The sequence below is a fragment of the Ostrea edulis genome, chromosome 4 (assembly GCF_947568905.1).
Source record: "Ostrea edulis chromosome 4, xbOstEdul1.1, whole genome shotgun sequence".
Taxonomy (NCBI): Eukaryota; Metazoa; Mollusca; class Bivalvia; order Ostreida; family Ostreidae; genus Ostrea; species Ostrea edulis.
In genome coordinates this window covers 63503693-63525373 of record NC_079167.1, presented here as the reverse complement: position 1 = coordinate 63525373, position 21681 = coordinate 63503693, and the positions used below count along the sequence as shown (strand labels likewise).

The window sequence follows — 21681 nt, the reverse complement described above, 5'->3', positions numbered from 1 at the left end:
TTGTTATTCTGTAGCCTGATGTTGACATTAGTGACAGAGATTCCAGCACACTGCATATGCCATAAAAAACTACACAACAAATATTTCTTCTTAGAAACCCAAAAATAAGAATGGAAACATTTGATATTTGTTAATGCAAAAATGTTATCTTGAATCATAGTACACGTACCCTTATAATAATCAGAGTTTTGACTTACCAGGTTAAAGTTCTCCAGCTCCGTGATAATACCAGTTACATTTAGAATTGGAGTCTTGTTAAGCTGTAATCATATCAAACACTAAATATGTCATATCAGGAAGCTCATTGTTATTCTGTGAATAACTTTATATTCTGCCTTTTCTTAATTCTATAGTTCTTCACAATCTAAATTTGTCCATTGCTGTGATTTTAAAATACATATTAATACGCCATGTGCATGTTACAGTCAAAACAAATAATTTCTATCTTTGAAAAAAGACCTACCTGTTCTTCAAATGAGGTGAAATTAATTTGTGTAATTCCAGAATTTGCGAAGTTTGACAATGATTTATTAAGGCTGTCTGATAGAATGGTGATGTTAGGAACAGTGAAACTAGGGTTGCTGCTGAGTTCTCGTATTTCCTTTATAACATCCTACAAGATGGAATGAATGGTCCCATTAATTCAACATTGAATACAATACATACGTATAAAACAAGAGGCCCACAGGCCTTATCAGTCACCTGAGTACTAGTGAAAAATTATCACTACTCCCAAGGGCTATGAAATTTACAAAAGATTTTCTGTTCTAAATTTCTAAGCTAAATTTTAATGTTCAGCAAAAGTATGAAACAAGATGTGTTCTTACAACTTCAATGCCCTCATAAGTGCATACACTGAGGAAAGGATTTACATAATAGGTGTATTAACATTAAAACATTAAAAGATATGACTAATTTGGACCCATCCTAGAGTCAAAACCCTGGGTTGTGAAATTCACCTTGTTTTGTACATCTTTTTCTGCTATTCCTTCGTTTGCATTTTGATTTTATACAGTATCAGCAAACTTACACATAAACACTATATACTAAGTTTGGCCCCACCCTGGGGTCAGAACCCCTACCCCGGGAATAATGAAATTTACAATTTTGGTAGATTGATATTTTTCGCTCTTTTCCACCATACTCAACAATTTTTCAGTTATCTGGTGGTGCCCCAGTTTTTATTGGTGGAAGAGAGAACCCAGATACAATGTACCTGGGAAGAGACCACCGACCTTCCAAAAGTAAACTGGGAAACTTTCTCACTTACTGGCACAAGCGGGATTCGAACCCGCACCGACCAGAGGTGAGAGGCCGTGTGATTTTGAGTGCAATGCTCTAACCACTCGGCCATGGAAGCCCCTATTTTGTTAGAAGCCTTCCTGCTTTACATCTTAATGCATTTAATTTTTCTTAAACATGCAGTTTTTTGTGATTTTTGAAAATTGGTCAATTTTGGGCAGTTTTTGCCCCACCCCTATGGCCCCAGGGGTGCAGAAATCCTGAAATTTACAATTTGTGTCCCCCTTGTCCCAAAGATGCTTCATACCAAATTTGAAAAGAATTGGACTGGTACATATGTATTTATCAAGAAGAAGTTAAAAATGTGTATTGTTCACACATTTAATAACTGACCATTTTGGACCCACCCTGATACCGAACCCCCTACCCCTGGGATCATCAAATTTACAATTTTGGTAAAGGACTACCTGTTCTTTCTAAATATTCATTTAGTTTCAATTTAGTATCAATAGCACTAAAGAAGATGTTATTTACTGTGAATTTACAGTAAGTGTGAACGACTCAGCTTCTCAAGTTCATTCGCGGTCCCGGATAGTTGATTTCAAAACAAATCTGTCAATGATAACGCATCAAGGAAAGAACAATCACTGCGATTGGACCAATATTTAAAGGGGTGGGAATAAAAATAATTTTAGATGGGCACACGTGTCTTTACACTAGCGTGTCATTACATAATCTTTTAGCACGATGGAAGAGACTCTGCGAAAAGGGGAAACCAATACCAACTAAAACAATGACGTTGATTTTAAAATGACATGCCGAGGGTTTATTTTATGGTAAAATCAGTAAGAAATTAGGCGTCGCAAAGGCCACGTTATAAAATTGTCAATCATGGGAACTCTTGCACTGAAAGTGTCGCCAACGAAGCTCACACCGGATGTACTTCTGTTTATCGAGTATGAAATGAAAAAGAAATCGAGTGTATATAATAAAGAAATCGGACAAAATTTATTAAGAAGAAATATTTGTACCCCTGACAATGTACCATTGGTGTCTTTAATTTGTAGAGCTGCGAGAAATTTTTTGGGGAATGACTTTCAAGAAACTGCAAACAAAATCCAAGAGAAGCATATTTCATCTGGACACAGGCTCGTCACGAAATTTTTGTCTTTTTAAAATTTGACATCGTCTATTCTATATTTACAAATAAATGTAAATATAGAATAGAGAGGGTCAATTCGTGGCAAGCCCCTGTGGTCTAAACACGAACGAAATATTGAAAACTTCTTTGCTACTGATTTTATTGCAATTTAGGCCGAGTCAGTTATATATATATATATATATATATATATATATATATATATATATAGGTAACTCTCGAATTATCGCCACTCAATTCATCGCCATTTTCGTTATAACGCCGCATTTTTCTAGGAACATTTTTCCTGTTACTTAAAACTCTCGTTAAAACGCCAAATTCGCTATCGCCATTTGCCACAGTGTTTTCATTACAAAAGTATATTTCACCGTGTTAATTATCTCGATAAACCGCCATAGGTGCACGTGGTCAGTGAAGCAGTAAATTGGTCATTATCGATCTCCGGCGTACACCTGGACAGAAGGATCCCAGTAATTGCTGTATTGAATAAACAAGAAAATTACTGGAGATGAACTGTAGTCAAGTTGTTTATACATCATAGAAACACATTTCAATTTAGCTATGGTTTCGCCACGAAAGAGGGTCCTGTTAAATTTCGATGAAAAAAAGCAAATCATTACGTACCAAGAACATCATCCAAAATGTACCCATCAGGACATTGCAAATCATTGTTTATGTGGTTTATGCAAGTAAGGACAAAAGATAACTCTTACATATAAAAGAACGGTAACTCTATTTCTTCAAGATGGCGGTAATTCAATTCATCGCCAAATTCGTTATAATGCCATAATTTCATAAGAACAAAAGGTGGCGGTTTATCGAGAGTTGACTGTATATTAAATAAAAGCACAAAAACCCAACAACACCCTACTTTCTTAAAGTGTCGGATCTGAGAAGATACAAGGCCAATAAAGAAATTTATAAAAGCACTGAAAAGGCCACGACACTGTTGGTTATTTAAAACTCAATTTTCGACGCAACCCGCGTCTTTATCAAGAGACATATATTGCACCAATGTAGTTTATCGATACTTGTCGTTTTTGCGTGTTATTTGTTTATGTAATATATGTCTCTTGATAAAGACGCAGGTTGCGTCAAAAATTTGAGTTTTAAATAACCAACAGTGTCGTGGCCTTTCAGTGCTTTTATATATATATATATATATATTTGACGAAGCGAGTGTCGTTCGTACAACGGGTAATCTCAATCATGGACATGCAGTTAGGGGTGGACCAGTGATATAGGTTCAAAGGTACGCCAGTAACGCAACATTAACAATCAACCTTTGCTGTGGTTTATTATGACGTTATAGAAGGTGCGTCTAATGCTAACGAAATGCTGAATTTCTTTAATAGTAATGTGTTACAGGAGAGGGATGGTTTGGGGAATTTAGTTTTTGATAGAATTCACAGAACTTGCAGTTGTTCATTCAATTAACAGTATCTAGCAATGGTTACTTCCGAATTTCTTTATACGAAAATGTGGGTATATATAACAGTAAAAGACATCAAAGCATCCAATTGCCGTGTGTTGAAAATAAATGTTTTCTCCAAGTAGAATATCTATTGATCTTATTACTTAATCTGACAAATTATTTTAGGGGCGAGATCAAATGTTCAATGTTTGAGAAAACTGAGTTCGTATAGTTCTCACAAATACACCCCCCCCCCCCCCCCCCCCCCCCCCCCCATACAAAACTAAATATGAAGTATGTTGAAACTAGTCGATTAAGAAGTAAAACAAATGAAAGTGTACATTGAAACTATTAAATGTTTATTAAAATGTATAATTATTATGTGGTTTTAAAGTCAGTTGTCTTTTTTTCCCACTAAAATGTAATCGATGTCGGATGACAGAAACTTACGAGTTTTTACCCCCTCTTCCCCCTAACTATTTGAATTTAGAAATTTTGTCCGACATCGATCTTTTGATCTCGCCCTTGTTCAATGCTTTGTAAGATTTCGAAAATATCCTCTGAGAGATTTATGTAAAAATAACGATATGGAAACTGCGAATGTGAAAGAGACAACAAAACAAAAGCATTGTTCTTAAACGGACAAAATCGCCTATAGAAACATGTACAATGTACTAAAATTTCTGATCACTTAAAACTGACAAGTATCTACAGGAATTTAAGGGAGTAACCTTTCAATTTTTATTGGAATATTGAGGCAACTGTGGATCCTGCCTTTTCCTGCAGTATTTTCGATCCCATCTTTTTTTTTCAATATTCAACACTATTTGAATTCTGGGATATTGCTATCCTGCCTTTTCTTTACATATCGGAGCCCACCTTTTTCACCCTGTATCCCGCCTTTTTATTTCAAATTCCTTTCATGCCCCATCCCATACCTATTGATACTGCGGTGGATTATATTAGTATGGCACGTTTATTCCTGTTTAAAAGATAAAATTTAAAAGGTATCTGATAAAACTTATATCTTCTAAAGTTTACGAGATATCTTATATCTTTTATAAGACATCTTATATTTTTTTCTTTATAAGATATCCCATTACTTTTATACATGTAGATATCTAGTATATATAGATATCTAGTATATATAAGATAAACTTTACAAGACATTTTATTAACGTAATCTCAAATCCCCGTTGTCAAATCAAAACCAATATTGAATCTCACGCTACATACGGTGCAACTTACATTGAAATCAAATAGTGAAACTTACACTTGTTAAGCAGGAGATAATATAATGCCAAATACTTGGGAACGCCTACCTATAATTTAACCGACCTATCAAAAGCCCTCTTTAAAATCACTCGGGGACTTTCCAATAAACTATCTGGAACATGTCATGTACTTGCCGATATGTGTCATTCACACTTACTGTAAATCCACAGTAAGTGTTTTACACATAAACACTATATAACAAGTTTGGCCCCACCCTGAAGTCAGAACCCCTACCCCAGAGAACATGAAATTTACAATTTTGGTAGAGACCTTCCTGCTCTACATCACCATGCATTTAGTTTTGCTTACACGTATGTGGTTCTTGAGAAGATTTTTGAAAATTGGTCAATTTTGGGCAGTTTTTGTCCCGCCCCTAAGACCCCAGGGGGTGCTGGAGTCCTGAAATTTACAATTTATGTCCTCCTTGTCCCAAAGATGCTTCATACCAAATTTGAAAAGAATAGGACTGGTAGTTATCAAGAAGTTTAAAAATGTTCAATTGTTAACGCACGACGATGGACAACAACCAATTGCAATAGGTCACCTGAGTTTACTAAACTCAGGTGACCTAAAAATCTACAAAGCTATGAAAGAATAAACCATCATGAATATTTTGGTGTCCGTTGGTCAAGAGGTTCAAAGGCCTTAATGGTCACCTGAATATTAGTTAAAAGTATCAATAGCCTCAAGGGTGGCGAAATCTAGAATAATTTTCTTGTTCTGCAAATCTAAGCTAAATTCTAATATTCAGCAACATTATAAAACAAAATGTGTTCTTAAAAAACAAACGCCCCTGAAAGTGCCCATATTGATGAAAGACATCACATAATATGTTATATTAATACTGTAGGACTATTTTGGACCTGGCCTAATCAAAACTCTAGGGTTGTGTAATTCACAATTTTGGTACATCCTTTTCATTTGAATTTCGATTTTATACAGTATCAGCAAAAGTCTTCCCAATGATAAAGACAATATGAAATCTATATCAAAATAATTTCAGCCCCATCCTGAAACCAAATTCCCTACCATTGGGATCCTGAAATTCACAATTTTGGTAAAGGACTACCTGCTCCTTCAAAATATCCCTTTAGCTTCAATTCAGTATCAATAGCATTAGAGAAGTTATTATCTAAATGTTTACACATAATCACTATATAGTAAGTTTGGCCCTGCCCTGGAGTCAGAATATCCACCCTAGGAATCATGAATTTACAATTTTGGTAGAGGCCTTCCTGCTCTACATGTGGTTGTATTTTGGAAAATTGGTAATTTCTTTGAATTTTTTGCCCTGTCCCTAAGGCCCCAGGGGTGCAGGAGTCCTGAAATTTATATTCTTTGTCCCCACTGTACCAAAGATGCTTCATGCCAAATTTGAAAAGAATTGGAATGGTAGTTATCAAGAAGTTGAAAATGCTCAATTTTGAATGTACTATGCAGGATGATCAAGTGCAATAGGTCACCTGATTGACTTTGGTGACCTAAAAAGCCCGTAATCAGGAATTTCAAGTGCAATAGGTCACCTGATTGACTTTGGTGACCTAAAAAGCCCGTAATCAGGAATTTCAAGTGCAATAGGTCACCTGATTGACTTTGGTGACCTAAAAAGCCCGTAATCAGGAATTTCAAGTGCAATAGGTCACCTGATTGACTTTGGTGACCTAAAAAGCCCGTAATCAGGAATTTCAAGTGCAATAGGTCACCTGATTGACTTTGGTGACCTAAAAAGCCCGTAATCAGGAATTTCCAGAAATGGGGGTGGGGTGTTGTTATTAATCTATCAAAAAAGAATATTTTGCAAAAATGGTACACATATGTATCTGGTTCAGGAATAGGAAAGGCAACTGACTTATTTCTATTATAAGAGGATGTTCATATATCTAGACGTGTCAAAAATGATACTCTTTTATGATATATATTATATTATAGATTTCATTATCTTGTTATATATATTACAAAACACAAACTACCTATTCTATTGGCACACCCGTGTATTACACATGGATGTATTCTTTTCTTAAGAAAAGTCCAGGAACATCTACCTTAATCACAAACACTTGAATATATTCATTGTAACTAGGAGCTTCCACAGGAGCCCTAATGAGCGACTTACACTTATATCCAAAAGTTCATCAAGGTTAAATCTAGATTGTAGCTTAAGGGCTGAATAAATTCCTTTGTCATTCTTACAGTCTCTGAAATTATAAGATATTGCAAACATTAAATTCATGAAAATCTTCTACAATGTAATACCAAAAAAAAGCCATAAATAAGTGAAATTTAAACATTTTAACAACAACAACAAAAAACCAACAAAAAATCTGAAGAAGCAATAGATATGAATACTGGGCTGTGTTCAAAATCATAGTGGCTACATAGGGCTAGATAGTGCCATAAACATCTAGGCTAACATAACCAGCTTTAATTCATCCACTGTTTTCAATAGATACCTAACCTAACAGATAAACAAGCTGCTATGATATTGAACCCAGCCCTGGACTTGTTTTCACTTGAAATAATTATTAACATTACATCTTTGTTTAGGAAAACTTTAAAATAACAAAGTGTAACACTTAATGAAAACATGCATGTACGAGATATTGAGACTTACTTAAGTGCTTGTTTAATGGTAAAGTTTGAAGTGGAATCATATTCAAGCAAGCTTTTGACATCAATACCCATGTCATCTAAAATTGGTTCAAAGTCCTGCAATAGAGGAAATATGGTGAGATTTCATTAACATCCACAACAGAGTAACATTAACCAGATACACTGACACTATTTACTGTTATATACAACTGTAACTTCATTAAATTATTCATTTTTAATTATTACATATAATCTTGAAAATCTGCCATTTACATCAATGATCATGACTAAATCAGGACCCCCATGCTGTTGACTTAAAAATATATTGCTTTTTTTTTTCTTTTGAACCATCATGAAATTTTGTATTGATTATAAAATGTTTTCAATTTTTACAGACCAAAAACGTTGACTGACAACTGCAGAAAGTTGAAGTGATTATATCATACAGCTCTAACATTTCTGATGTGAAGTCCTAATATTTCTAAATGTTTTTAAGCAGTAAATCTTACCCCTATATTTTCCACACCCTTGTTTAGGTTTCGACAGACATTGGTGTACAGCAGACCTCCAATCAGGAAGGAGAAAAGAACTATATACATCAACAGCCAGAATAACAGGTAAGTCCATACAACTCCACTGTAAAAGCAGAAAACTTTTATAATAAACAATCTGTAAAATAAGGCCCCAACTTGAAAACTGTGGGAAAATTTAAACGGACAATCCATGTATCCTTCATTTAACATTTAACTTTAGATAGAGAGTAAAAACTCCTGCAATAGAGATTGAAATGGATCAAAATTGATTAAAAGTGACCTACAAAGAAGTTGCACAGCAAGTTTCAGCTTAAAATGTGACAGAGAAATGAAAATAGAAAACTGAATGGACAGACAGACGGACGGACAGTAGTTGTCGATCTCCTTCTGCTCTGCCAGTCAGAGACTGATAATACATTTTAAGCCCCTCATAGATCATATGATAGTTCTAAAATCAATATCATATACAGACCCAACCAAAAAGTTGGAGCCAGTTCCCCTGTTGCAGCATGGAGCATCGTATCCGGGTCTCTGGCCACACAGACCGAACAGGATCCCCATGTAATACAGAGCTGTGGTGAGAATCACGACACAAGGAATGCCAATGCCTCCGTACCATCTGAAACAAACGTACAGCATATCATCACACACAAATAACCACAAACACAGCGTAATTATGTGTATTCCATACATAAAATCTCAAATCCTCTGAAGTTGTAGCTCTGTGTAAAGTTCCAACCTAACTGTTAGCGGTTCAATACCTAGTGGAGATACTACATTTGTTGTCTATGACATTTTTTGGATTTTGGGTTATCCAACTGTAAATTGACCCAAACTAAACATTTCACAAAATCATCACAATACAAACATTTGTCGCTTTAATGGAAAAATCAATTTTGCAAAATTGAATAAAAAAAATTCATCCAATCTCAAACTTAAGATCCTCTGGAATTTTTTTTATCCAACAGGCCAATCTTGCATTATACCATCCATAAAATCCTGACCAAGCTTTACAAGGCAATTTGGTGAATTGGGAGGGAGAACATCACAAAATATTTTTTTGCAACTAGAGAATCTTGCAGACACCATTCAATTGAATTCCTTATACAACCTGGTGACCTTGACTTTTCGATCTCAAAAGTGATAGGGGCCATCCTTTGTGATAAAAACACTTAATGAAAAGTTTCAGTGCTGAATTTCAGAATTTGAAATATCGTTTCTTACTATACCAGAACCAGACATCATCCTGAAACTATTTTTCAAATTATGTCACTTAACAATTTTGACCTTGAACCAATTAGGTCTTCTTGAAGTCATGCAGATTCTTCCCACGTATTTGCTGAAGTTCAATATTTCAGTTATCATTTGGTAACCATTTCTGACCATTACCATAAGAACAAAACAGGTCATTCTTATACAGAGATCTCACAAAATAAGCGTATGTGAAATGGAGACCTTGAACCTTTTTGCCTAAAAAAGAACAGGGTTCATCCTTTAAAGGGGCATGGACACGATTTGAGCTGAAAATTTTCAAATTTTATTTTTCCATTTTTAATGTTCAAAATGCTTAACTATCAAAGGTATTTCTGATGGTCAGCAAAAATTTGAATGTCAGTTGTTGAGGTACATGGGAGATACAGAGCTCACAATTCTTTGTTATGTAAACAAGGTTCGGGCCCTGTTATTGTTTAGTAATACATATAAGCTAGACATAACAGTAAAAGTTCGTTCAAACCAAATTTTTCAATTTACAAGTTAATTCTGAACATAATCTAATAGTTTCTAGTGTTTGGCACATCTTATTTTGTTTTGAACATGCTATTTTCAATCAAGCAATCTACATGTATTCAAAAACATGGCACAAGCCTTGTTTACATATAACAAAGAATTGTGAGTGCTGTATCTCACTTGTAACTCAAAAACTGATATTCAAATAATGGTTGACCATTAGAAATATGTTAGTTAAGCACTGTAAACAATAAAAATGGAAAAATAAAATTTTCAGCTCAACCGTGTCCATGCCCCTTTAATCACAAAGACTTATCCAGAAACCAATGTGTTACAGATGAACGGATGTTACAGTAATTCCATTTTGCTTCCTGAACTTTACTGGAAGTGTGAGGCTGGAAAACAGTAACATAATGGAACAAAGGGGCAACACTATGTTCCTCATCCATTTATTCCATGACAGAGGCACAAAAATGTAAATGGATGGTGTTTCAAACTGGACTGCAAAAGCCACATTTGGAAATAGTTTGTATGCATCTCAGCAACCATCATTCCATTTTGGCAGAAAATCATGCTAATTTTGCTATACAATGCAGTATCCAGTTTGAACCAGCAGCTTTACTATTTTCTAAAAGTAATGTAGCATAATATTTAACTTGATAAACTTAAACAAGAGACATGTCTATACATTTATTTACTTACATGTAATCAGCATAATCTTTTAGGTACTTGTCGATTCTGTCTATTTCCGTCTGAGAAACATTCTTGATATTATTTTCCTTGAACAGAAAAACAATTTTAAAGTATGATATTCAACCATATTATTCATATGTACATGCATGCCTGCGAAAAAACAAGAGTTGTCAGAAGACAACATAGCTTGCTGGGAAGCATAACTTTACTTTACCTAAACCTTTAGTTCAAAAGGTTAAAGGTTGAAAAATAGGTCAAGGTTACTAGGTCAAAAGTTACCAGACCCCCCCCCCTCCCCCAGATGCATCAGCTAACCAGACTTAATAGTCCTAGGCCTCCCAGTATGAAAGATATAACCCTGACCCCAAAAAGCAAAATGACGAATGGACAGACAGATGGAATAGCTCGTATCATAATATAGCCTGTCTAAAGACAGGTGTCTAAAGACAGGTAAAAAAAACCCATTAATGACAGTCTGATAAGAACATTTTCCAGCCTATCATTTTGACAACAAATTGCTGTATGCATGTATGATGTATGCTCAAGGACCTGCATGTATTGTAAAAATTCTGAAATCAACAAAGGCCATCTATGAGGGCTGTTCGATATGTAATGTGTATTGTACAACAGCGCAATAACGCTTTGCATGATTTCATGGATGATGATACTCTTGAACAACTCTATTCCATACTTTTCCAACGGTATAAACATGAGGCTTCAGCTCCACATAGTTTTAAACTTATAGTCATTTCAATAGAGCCAGTCGTTGACCACTGTTGTAAAAATGGTTGAGAAATGGGTTGAGAATATTGGAGAAATTAGAGCTTCTATAAAAGTTCGCACAAAACTAACTTGGTCATTCCGTAATGCAGATTTTTACTGAATTGGGGAAGTTTATGGGTCTGATAAGGTATTTTATGAGACAGTTTGTAGGTGGAGAAAGAAATTTCTGACAGGCACAGAGTCTGTCAAAGATGCAGCAAAATCTGACCGACCTGTGACTGCAACAGGCAAGGCAAATGTCTCAAAAGTTGGGGAAATAATTGAAAGTGAAGGCAGATACACAATTCATGATATTGCCAAAGCTATCGGCATATTGCTATCGCGAGTGCATTTCATTTTGAAGCATATTTTGAAAGTACAAAAGATTTCTGCCAGATGGATACCGCATATATTGACAGATGACCAAAAATGGGTACGAGTACAAACCGCTAAGCAATTGCTAAAAATGTTTCCCAAATTCTATCAAAGAGAATTTGCAAACAATGTTACTGGTGATGAAACATGGGTTCACTATTTCGAACCACTGAGAAAATTGGAAAGAAATATGACTAACTAAACACTGTAGAAGGCCTGTAGTTGCAAAAAGAACCATAAGCACAAAGAAGGTTCTTTATTGCATATTCTATTCATGTGATGGTATAGCCGTACAAATTCCGGTGCCGAATGGCAAAAGTGTTACAGGTTGGTATTACCGAGATGTTAAACTAAAAAAGCTCAAGAAATATTATCATAAACAACGCCCTGTGTCAAGATTTAGGCATGTTCGTATACTTCATGATAATGCTCCATCACATACATTTGAGCTTGTGAAGCAATTTTTGAAGTCGGAGAAGGTTACTGTCTTGCCACACCCACCATACCCTCCAGATCTTGCCCCATGCAACTTTTTCCTTTTTCAAAAACTTAAAAAGTTCTTATCTGGTCGTCGTTACAAGTCCCAACAAGCCCTTGGCTAAGCCATCAGTCAGTGCCTCAGAGGTCTACCTAAATCAGCGTACAGTGACACATTTCAGAAATGGATTCAGAGTTTGAAATTATGTATTTCAAACCGCGGAGAATACTTTGAAGGGATGTAATGATCAGTTCACTATTTGAGTCGCATGCTTTTGAGACATTGTACAATACACATTACATATCAAACATCCCTCATACATATACTAGTTATAAACATCCTGCCTCTAACAGACTAACAGACTTAATGGCTAATAGTCCCAAGATATCACCTGCTGATAAACAGACCTATTGACTTGTGCCCTTTTAAAATCACTTCCTCAAAGAGACAAATAAAAAAAACTTGGATGAAATACTCACAAAATTCCTGGAGGTATCACTGAGCGATGATATCTGATTTTCAAGATTCTTCTGTATTTCACCTGACTTGTTCATGGCCTCTTTGAAAAACAAATTAAAATGAAATTGAAAACCTCTTTTGTTATTTTGCATTTCCGTTACAATTTGGGTGCCAATATGAACTACTTACGATCTATACTACCTTCCAGGTGTGGATAAATATCGTTTACCACTTTGTCAAACTGCCTTCTTGCCTGAAAGAAGATACAGTGGAATCAATGTCGGTCAATACCTAAGCTCTTCATGGAAAAATACAAGCAAGAAAAACTAAGAAGATAACATTAAGAGTGTCTTAAAACTCTCACCTCTATTGTCAAAGCTGATATGTTTACAGAGTCCTTCACTTTCTGTAATTCGGTAGCAAGATCATTCACCTAGAATAAATACATATATTGTAGTTCCAAAGATTTCAACATGTGCATAAATGTATATATATAATGTATATTCATCCTTTTTGAGAGTTTTAACCCTGCCATAGCACCAGATTCCCTAAACAAAGGGCCTTGAATTTCATAATCTATAATTGACTTCTTTCTTCATTATCCCTATGTACTAAGTTTCATTGTTTGATGTTCAGGAATGAAGATGAGGATTTTAAAAGAAATAAAAAAAATTCACTGTATGAGCCATAAAGCCCCAATTACTACCCCTTGCACCAGATCCCCTGACCTAAAGGCAATGAATTTTAAAATTTTGGTCAAGGCTTCTCATACTATCAATAGCTACTCAGTTTCATTGCTTAATGGTCTAGAAGTAAAAAAATCTTTTATAGAAAGTATGCATCATCACTATTCACTTATTAATGACTGTTTAGGTGGGTACTATGCTCTCATGATGTTGCTTTGGAAAGCAATAGTAAAACCTTGCATCCATAATTTGTTTTCTTTCTGCAATTAATGTAAAATTCATTTTCATGGCCAATTATGCATTCTTCTTATCATTCACCAAATATTTAATGATATACAAAATATATATATTTTTTGTATTTTGATATATTTTTGATAACAAAACTGTAACAATGTGTTTTAACCAACCATTACAACAAGAACTCACTGTATTATAAACAAGAAGAATACTAGTTTGTAGTTTAATATAATTGTTGTAAATATTAAGAGTTACTAACGTTGAAGTTTGGTGTACATGTGCTATTTAATTCGGTACAACTAATATTGACATTATTCATATAAGAAGTTGGTGTATTTTGATTACATGTACTTTAATTTGATTTTCATTCATATTTTCTACATTTTCTAAAATTCTAAATGCCAATTATGTTGCTTCTAACATTTATTTTTCTTAAACTCATCTGATAAATGAAAAGTAAAGATAATGAACAGTGATCATCAATCACATAACTTTGTAAAGGAATGCAGCTCAGCAAAGTCCATCTGAGAATATATAAATGTACCTCTGTGCCCTTTGCACCATATGACGTCACAATAAAAAAGTATGTCATAACGTATAGGTTCTTATAGTTTTTTTCACAGGGCAAGTTCATAGTCCCGGCACTCGGCGTAATAGTGACTGGGCACTATCACTTATAGAATAAACAACGTTATCCAATGAAATTCCTAGGATTTATCAAGTGATGTACTAAATGAATGATAAAGCCCTACCCTAGTACCAGAACCCTTGATTCAGGGATCATGAATTTTTAAATATTATTATGAATATGTATTCTGTTCAGTTGTTTGATGTCCAGGAGTTAAGATATGGTCAAATTAAGGACAACTGTTAGAATGAATACATCACGACACATAAATATATATGTATCATGTCCATAAACATATAACTTTTTACCTAAAAATCCAACAAGATGAGAAATTACATTTTATGTCTGTTTGGAGCTAAATAACACATACCACAGTAAAGTTATTGGCAACAGTCGGTAGTCGAGGACATGGAGATATACCGTTACAGGCAGCACTTAAATTCTGATTGATAGCCGTTATTTTTCCATCGAGTTCATTTTGCTTTGTTTTTAATTCACTCAGGGTTGTAGTTATGTTCTCTAAGTCTTTCAATGTTTGATCTGCTCCTACAAGTAAAATGAGAATCAGAAAGTCATATTGCACTTTGAAAATATTTATATACTTCAAATCTAATACCCATAAAACATGTTTCTATAATTAAAGACATCTTTTGATCATGAATAAATACATGCATTTTAGAAAATATCACTGATACACATTTAATCAAACTCACGATGTTTGGCCCATCTTCCAAGACAAGGGTTGCTGATCTGCTCCATAAATCAGAAACCCTGGACTTGGGAAGACGTGTTTAAATAAAATTCACAATAAAGCAAGTTTTAAGCACATAAATCTCTGATGATCTGCAAAACATATAAGCAAAACATTCAAGTCTACATAAAAGAAGAAAGACTTACTGGCTCCCAGGTTTTCTGTCTGACTAAGTAATGCTGAGGCATTGATAGAGGACACCACGCTGTCCACCGTAGAGCTTACTGACCCTATCCAACGAAAAAAACAAAAAGTTCTAAGCATGTACAGCACTAATTCATCCAGCTCATTATAGTCACGAACTACTAAATAAACATACAGTACTAATTGATCCAGCTCATCATAGTCACAAAGTACTATACAAACATACAGTACTAATTCAACCAGCTGATCATCATAGTCATGAAGTACTAAACAAATATACAGTACTAATTGATCCAGCTCGATCATCATAGTCACGAAGTACTAATTCATCCAGCTGATCATAGTCCCGAAGTACTAAACAAACATACAGTACTAATTCCAACTAGCTCATCATAGTCACGAAGTACTAATTCATCCAGCTCATCATAGTCACGAAGTACTAAACAAACACACAGAATTCATCCAGTTCATCATAGTCACGAAGTACTAAACAAACACACAGTACTAATTCATCCAGCTCATCATAGTCACGAAGTACTAAACAAACATACAGTACTAATTCATCCAGCTCATCATAGTCACGAAGTACTAAACAAACATACAGTACTAATTCATCCAGCTCATCATAGTCATAAAGTACTAAACAAACACACAGTACTAATTCATCCAGCTCATCATAGTCACGAAGTACTAAACAAACACACAGTACTAATTCATCCAGCTCATCATAGTCACGAAGTACTAAACAAACATACAGTACTAATTCATCCAGCTCATCATAGTCATAAAGTACTAAACAAACACACAGTACTAATTCATCCAGCTCATCATAGTCACGAAGTACTAAACAAACACACAGTACTAATTCATCCAGCTCATCATAGTCACGAAGTACTAAACAAACACACAGTACTAATTCATCCAGCTCATCATAGTCACGAAGTACTAAACAAACACACAGTACTAATTCATCCAGCTCATCAGATTTCTAACAAACAATGTGTTGATCAGGTATACTACATGTACAGTTGAACTTCAGTATCTCAAACTCTGATATATTGAATACCATGGACTCAGAAGTCCCAACCACTTATTCTTTAAATATCTCGATTTTTTCGGATATCTCTAAGTTTTTTCTTGGTCCCATTGAGTTTGAGATAACGAGATTCGACTGTATTTGATAACTAAGGTACATTATCCATCTGATGAGACAGATAACCTTTACAGAAATGAATCATTAATTTCCTTTAAAAACATCCATGAATATATTATGAGAGGGACTCCTATCAAATATAAACTAAGTACACTCTGTTATAAATGGATGATGTCTTTGAAAATTTATTAACATTAGGAATGATAATTCAAATTGATTCTTGAAATTTGAATATCTAGCTCGGGGTATTTTACCTTCAAATCATGATGAATATTGATGATACTCATCATAGAGATAGATATGAATATACTAATAGTTGCTGACTGTAGTGGAGGGTAACAGTAATTATGATTGCCACTGACAGACAACCTATTGTCTGATATGAAGCTGGGGACTTCAGACCCAAGGGAACTCACAAAAGTACTGTACACAATCACTGTGATGTCCTACACCTTGACATCTCCCCCACTAGATAGACTTCTGCTATCCTCAGCACAGTGGTTTTGCATTGAAAGGCAATCCAACTGTCTCATCCACACAAACAAGGGCATTTCAGAGGGCCATATCGTTCAACTGAGCAATAACATTTTCTTGTGTGCAAAAAAACAACCACCTTCACAAGTCTGACCTGCTTACTCTCATCTCTCAAGATAAGAGTACTAGTATGCAAATCAGAAATCTCGAGAGATGAGAGTAAGTGAATTGGACATCTCGAGAGATGAAAGTAAGCAAGTTAGACATCTCAAGAGATGAGAGTAAGAGAATTGGACACTTGGCTTTCGGACATCTTGAGAGATGAGAGTAAGCGAATCGGACAATTGGCTTGCAAAGATGAATAACAACATGATAAAATTCCAAAATCCCAATCATGCCCATCATTAATGGTGTCGACTTGAATCTGTCCTACTTGTGGACTTAAACTGTATCCTTGTTGTTTTTAAAAAAAAATATTTTCAGTGGTGAACTGAATTAAGGCATTGAACTATTTTCTGTGCATCGCCTGTACACATTTTTTTAGCTATCTAAAATGATTATTCATCCAATAAACTAATTTATTCCAAAGTAAAAAAACTGAGACCCAACAACTTAAGGTTAAAATTGTGGAAGACTTTCACGAGTGGATATCATGTGGTACATGTACTTCATAAGATCTGCATCTTAAGTTATAAACTAGGAGTAAATAGATCACCAACACATCATGAGATTGCACGGGTACCCAAATAAATTTACCTGTGCATTCTCATGATAGGTTGGGGATCTGTTTATTTCTGCCATATTTTTTTCCAAATAAAAAATATTTTTTCAAAAAACTAAATAAAAAAGCATCACATCTATAAAACGGGTCTGTTCATTGATAAGGATCATTGATATTGAGACAAGGAACATAGGCAATTATATCACTTGGATACAAATTTATTATTGAAGAGCTAAAATACTGTATAAGCAGACTTATTAACGAGGATTTAATTTTGGCATTATTAGTGAGAGTGATGAGATTGCTAAAATTGAATATTGCTAACAATTTATTTCATATTGGAGGTAATAGTTATTTTTCCTGAAATTATGGTTGCTAAAATTAGCTCTCTCTAAATACATACCCATTTTTATGGAAAAGTTGCTAAATTTGTGTCTCACTAAAAATTTCACTTGTATGGTAGTCAATTCGAACCCAAGTGTTATAATTGCCTGTGCCAAAAACCACAACATTCACAATTTTCAATGCCCTTACCCTCAAGGTGCTGTTTACTAAATTTGATATAAATTGGTCTAGTGGTACATGTAAATGAAGAAATGTTAATGCACAACAGATGGACAAAAATAAGATTGCAATAGGTCACTGGAGTGACTTAGTTTAGATCTGTATAGCTCTCATGAAAAATCTTGGGACAGATCCGCCAACTTATAGTTAATATTTTCCTAGAGAGCTACTGATCTACAACTAGACACGAGTGACCTTAAAGAATACTGTTAACCAACTTTTATTCCCATGCAAGAAATTTTGCGAGATTCATGAGATCCTGGTCTGACACTGCGACTACTTCTACCAGAGAAACAGTCCTTTAAAGTCTTCCACATTTGTTTATGATGATATCTTGGCTGCGAAAATTTGTCACTGTGAACCAGTTAATCACCGGTAAATCATAAAGTCATCACAAATAAAAGATGGTTTCCATTAATTACTGGTCAATAGTTTGCACCGAGAGAAACAGCCACTGTGCATATATTGATTGTTTAAATAGCTACATTTCTTATTCAAGAGACTTTTCCCTCGACCTTGCAAACTTATAGTTCATACGTGAAAATCAAAAGCTCTCATATTTTAGAGTGATTAAAAGCATATTACTAAATAAAATATACCATTTATTTGCCGGTTTATATCAAATATGGTTTGGTGCACAGTCTTCCTGGTCTCAGTATCCAGCTCCTTTAAAAGAAAAAGAAAATTTACAAACTTGTGATAAAATTAAAAATTTTCTCCTGTTTATTGCACTTCATTAATTATCCCACACAACAGAATGACAAAAGGTTCATGGACCACATTGCTCACCTTAACTGTGCAATTTCTTCATTATGTAAAGGTCTCTGATAGAACATAGGTTGCCTAATAGAACATAGATTGTCTAATGGAACATAGGTTGCCTAATAGAACATAGATTGTCTAATGGAACATAGGTTGCCTAATAGAACATAGGTTGTCTAATAGAACATTGGTTGCCTAATAGAACATAGGTTGTCTAATAAAACATAGGTTGTCTAATGGAACATAGGTTGTTTTATCCAAGAAGTTCGTATCTTTTAAAACTACAGGGAATGAAAATTCTTCACTGTAAGCATGAATTCAATATAAGCATGTTCGCATTAACCATGTCTAACCTATGTAATATTTTGCAAACCCATTGTGGCCCCACCCTTGCTCTTGAGATCATGATTTGAATAATCTTGAATTTTCATTATGTAAGGAAGCTTCTTTGCAAGTTACAACTTTTTGGTTCAGTGACCATTTCTTTACTATTTCCCTTTGGGATGAACACACTACTTCACTTTAGCAAATTGGAATTCCCTTCGCCCAAGACTGCTTTGTGCAAAGTTTGCCCTGTGTCTGTGGTGTGGTTCTTAAGAAACAGTTATAATTGTGAAAGGTCTACAGATGATACACAGAAGACAGAAAAATTTCAATTGAAAACCTCACTTGAGCTTAGCTTTCAACTCTCGTGAGCTAACAAATACAAAAGTGAAGATAGGCTTCTTTGACTTTCTAATTTAGCATAAGCAAGATGAGTTTGTAAAACATTTTTGTCCCTGACTGTGGACAAATCCTGTTGTGGCAAATTTTATCCCCATCTGACATGTAGCTTTGACCCATTTGTAACTTGGTTATTTTTACAACAGCAAATATATCTCGTATGTAGGTAGACACCATTAGAATCTTGTGAATGTACTATTTTTCTTTTGCTATGTGTATATAAATGTAGCTATGATATCACAGCATTATGTTATGATAGGAAACACAAGCTTCAGGGGCTAAAACAAATGTAGCTATTATACATAACTATTAATTTCACCTTGCATGTTTATGTATTAGAGTGCGTAAGACTTTTAAATAATATCGAAATTGAATTCGTTATGAAATTACACCTAATGCAGGGCTTTTAATCGCATCCACATGCATGTATCTGGCAAATGATTGCTTCGATTCGATGCAATTCTTATGCTCAATCAACATCCGAGTCTTATCTGTTACAGAAAAGGATGAGGTGTGATCTGATTAGTTTTGACCATAATATTCAGTTTACCCAAAAAAAATGATTTTTCCAATTATCTTCCAAAGAACCAATATGAAATTTAAATCTTAGTAATGACAAACATATTCTCCTAACCTTTACACTCAACAACATCATAAGAGAATGTGACAAAGTCCTTTCATCGACAGCTTCAATACTGGATAGAGAAATATCTAAATATGTCAAACAAAACTTACAGCTGTGGTTTCGCTTGCATATACCACCAGATCATCCAGTCCACTTTTCATGTATTGCACTGGTCCCCTTTCATCTGAATTTTCGAGCTTCATGTGCAATAACTCATTGGAAATTATGGATACTATTGCACCAGTTCTGGAAAACAAATATTTACAACCAATTATTATTCACAATGATGTGCATCATTATATATATATATATATATATATATATATGACATTATTTTCAATGGGCCACTAGGCTCACCTCAGTCATTTTGCTCTAACAAGAACAATGACCTATTTGTTTTGGGACACTGTGTAAACCTTTCAAACTCCAAGTCCATTTCTGACCTGCTCTGACTCCAGATTTAAGGAATCAGTAGATGTCCACTACATGAGGATACTTCTATGTTAACTGGACCAACATCTTGTGGTTCTCGAAAACTTTTCCTATATCTAAGCAATGAATGTTAATTTTTTTGACATTTCCAGTGCTGATTAAAGCCTGATGATGGTGTGCAAAAGAATTTAATAACATGTGAAAATGTGTCCGCATAGCATTTCATATTATCTGCATGGATAGACGTTAAATTTTTTTAACATTTCATGCTTATATTTACTTAAAGTTTAGATGTGATTTTTTATTAGAAGTGTTACTGCAATATCCCAATTCCTAGAACTCCCCGACATGTCAAGGAATTGCCGCGACAACTTTTGTCAGCATTATTAGATGTATAGGCATTGCGATGTCAAGGTTATTGTTTCTGACAGTGCGAAATGATGTCTCTGCAAGTATTTTTGTAAAATGAGCTATAACATATTTTTCATTGTACATGTAATAATTTAATTTCATTTCATTGCTTTATTTGACTTAATCAAATTTCTATATTATTGTGTGAAGTAGGTTGCCATGAAATTGTACCATATAATATCCTAGAAATGATATAATATTGTGTTTGGTTCTTCCATTATTGATTTCGTTCACGAAATTACATCAAATATGACTAAAGAAGATTATACGGAATGAATGTAATTTCTACTTTATATCATATGAAATAACAACATGAGACAATTTACATAGTTACAAAGTACCATGTTCTTAAGAAGATTTTTAACCGATTTTCTCTATACTCCTATATAAAACAATAAACCTGCATTGTTGTGGCAAATGGCTTAAACATGAGGTGGCTTAAACATGAGGTGACTTAAACATGAGGTGGCTAACAAAGTTATTTGATAAATTGTACTCTTGTTGCATGTTTGATTATTAAAAAGGGAGATTTTTTTTTAAATAAAATTTTATATAATTACTATAATAACTATTGAGTCATCTAACTTGGCCTCAGTGCTCTTATTGGCCTAATGCAATCATCAACTATAGTAACTAGATTTGAACCAATAGTACGATCGAACT

At 34.4% G+C, this 21681-nt stretch overlaps 2 protein-coding genes across 7 annotated transcripts in view; one reads left to right on the top strand and one right to left on the bottom strand.

The window, feature by feature from the left end:
* The window catches only part of LOC125667916 (prominin-1-like), a 59974-nt gene that overhangs the window by 18561 nt on the left and 19732 nt on the right, over nucleotides 1-21681 (bottom strand). For both annotated transcript variants that reach the window (XM_056163398.1, XM_056163397.1), the window contains exons 4-17: nucleotides 20286-20421; nucleotides 18665-18731; nucleotides 15156-15239; nucleotides 14629-14804; nucleotides 13072-13140; nucleotides 12897-12960; nucleotides 12728-12807; nucleotides 10643-10719; nucleotides 8685-8831; nucleotides 8189-8315; nucleotides 7702-7796; nucleotides 7204-7285; nucleotides 464-613; nucleotides 198-260 (exon numbers count right to left, since the gene is read on the bottom strand). In XM_056163398.1, coding sequence (XP_056019373.1) covers nucleotides 198-260; nucleotides 464-613; nucleotides 7204-7285; nucleotides 7702-7796; nucleotides 8189-8315; nucleotides 8685-8831; nucleotides 10643-10719; nucleotides 12728-12807; nucleotides 12897-12960; nucleotides 13072-13140; nucleotides 14629-14804; nucleotides 15156-15239; nucleotides 18665-18731; nucleotides 20286-20421 — 1417 coding nt within the window. The remainder of the gene's footprint in view (nucleotides 1-197; nucleotides 261-463; nucleotides 614-7203; nucleotides 7286-7701; nucleotides 7797-8188; nucleotides 8316-8684; nucleotides 8832-10642; nucleotides 10720-12727; nucleotides 12808-12896; nucleotides 12961-13071; nucleotides 13141-14628; nucleotides 14805-15155; nucleotides 15240-18664; nucleotides 18732-20285; nucleotides 20422-21681) is intronic.
* The window catches only part of LOC125651404 (uncharacterized), a 90986-nt gene that overhangs the window by 68564 nt on the left and 741 nt on the right, over nucleotides 1-21681 (top strand). For 2 of the 5 annotated variants that reach the window (XR_008802543.1, XR_008802547.1), the window contains 3 exons: nucleotides 8216-8296; nucleotides 8683-8789; nucleotides 10278-10449. The gene's annotated coding sequence lies outside the window, so the exon portion shown is untranslated. Of the gene's footprint in view, nucleotides 1-8215; nucleotides 8297-8682; nucleotides 8790-10277; nucleotides 10450-21681 lie in introns of those variants that run through there. The other 3 variants (XR_008802545.1, XR_008802544.1, XR_008802546.1) reach the window with 3 other exon arrangements.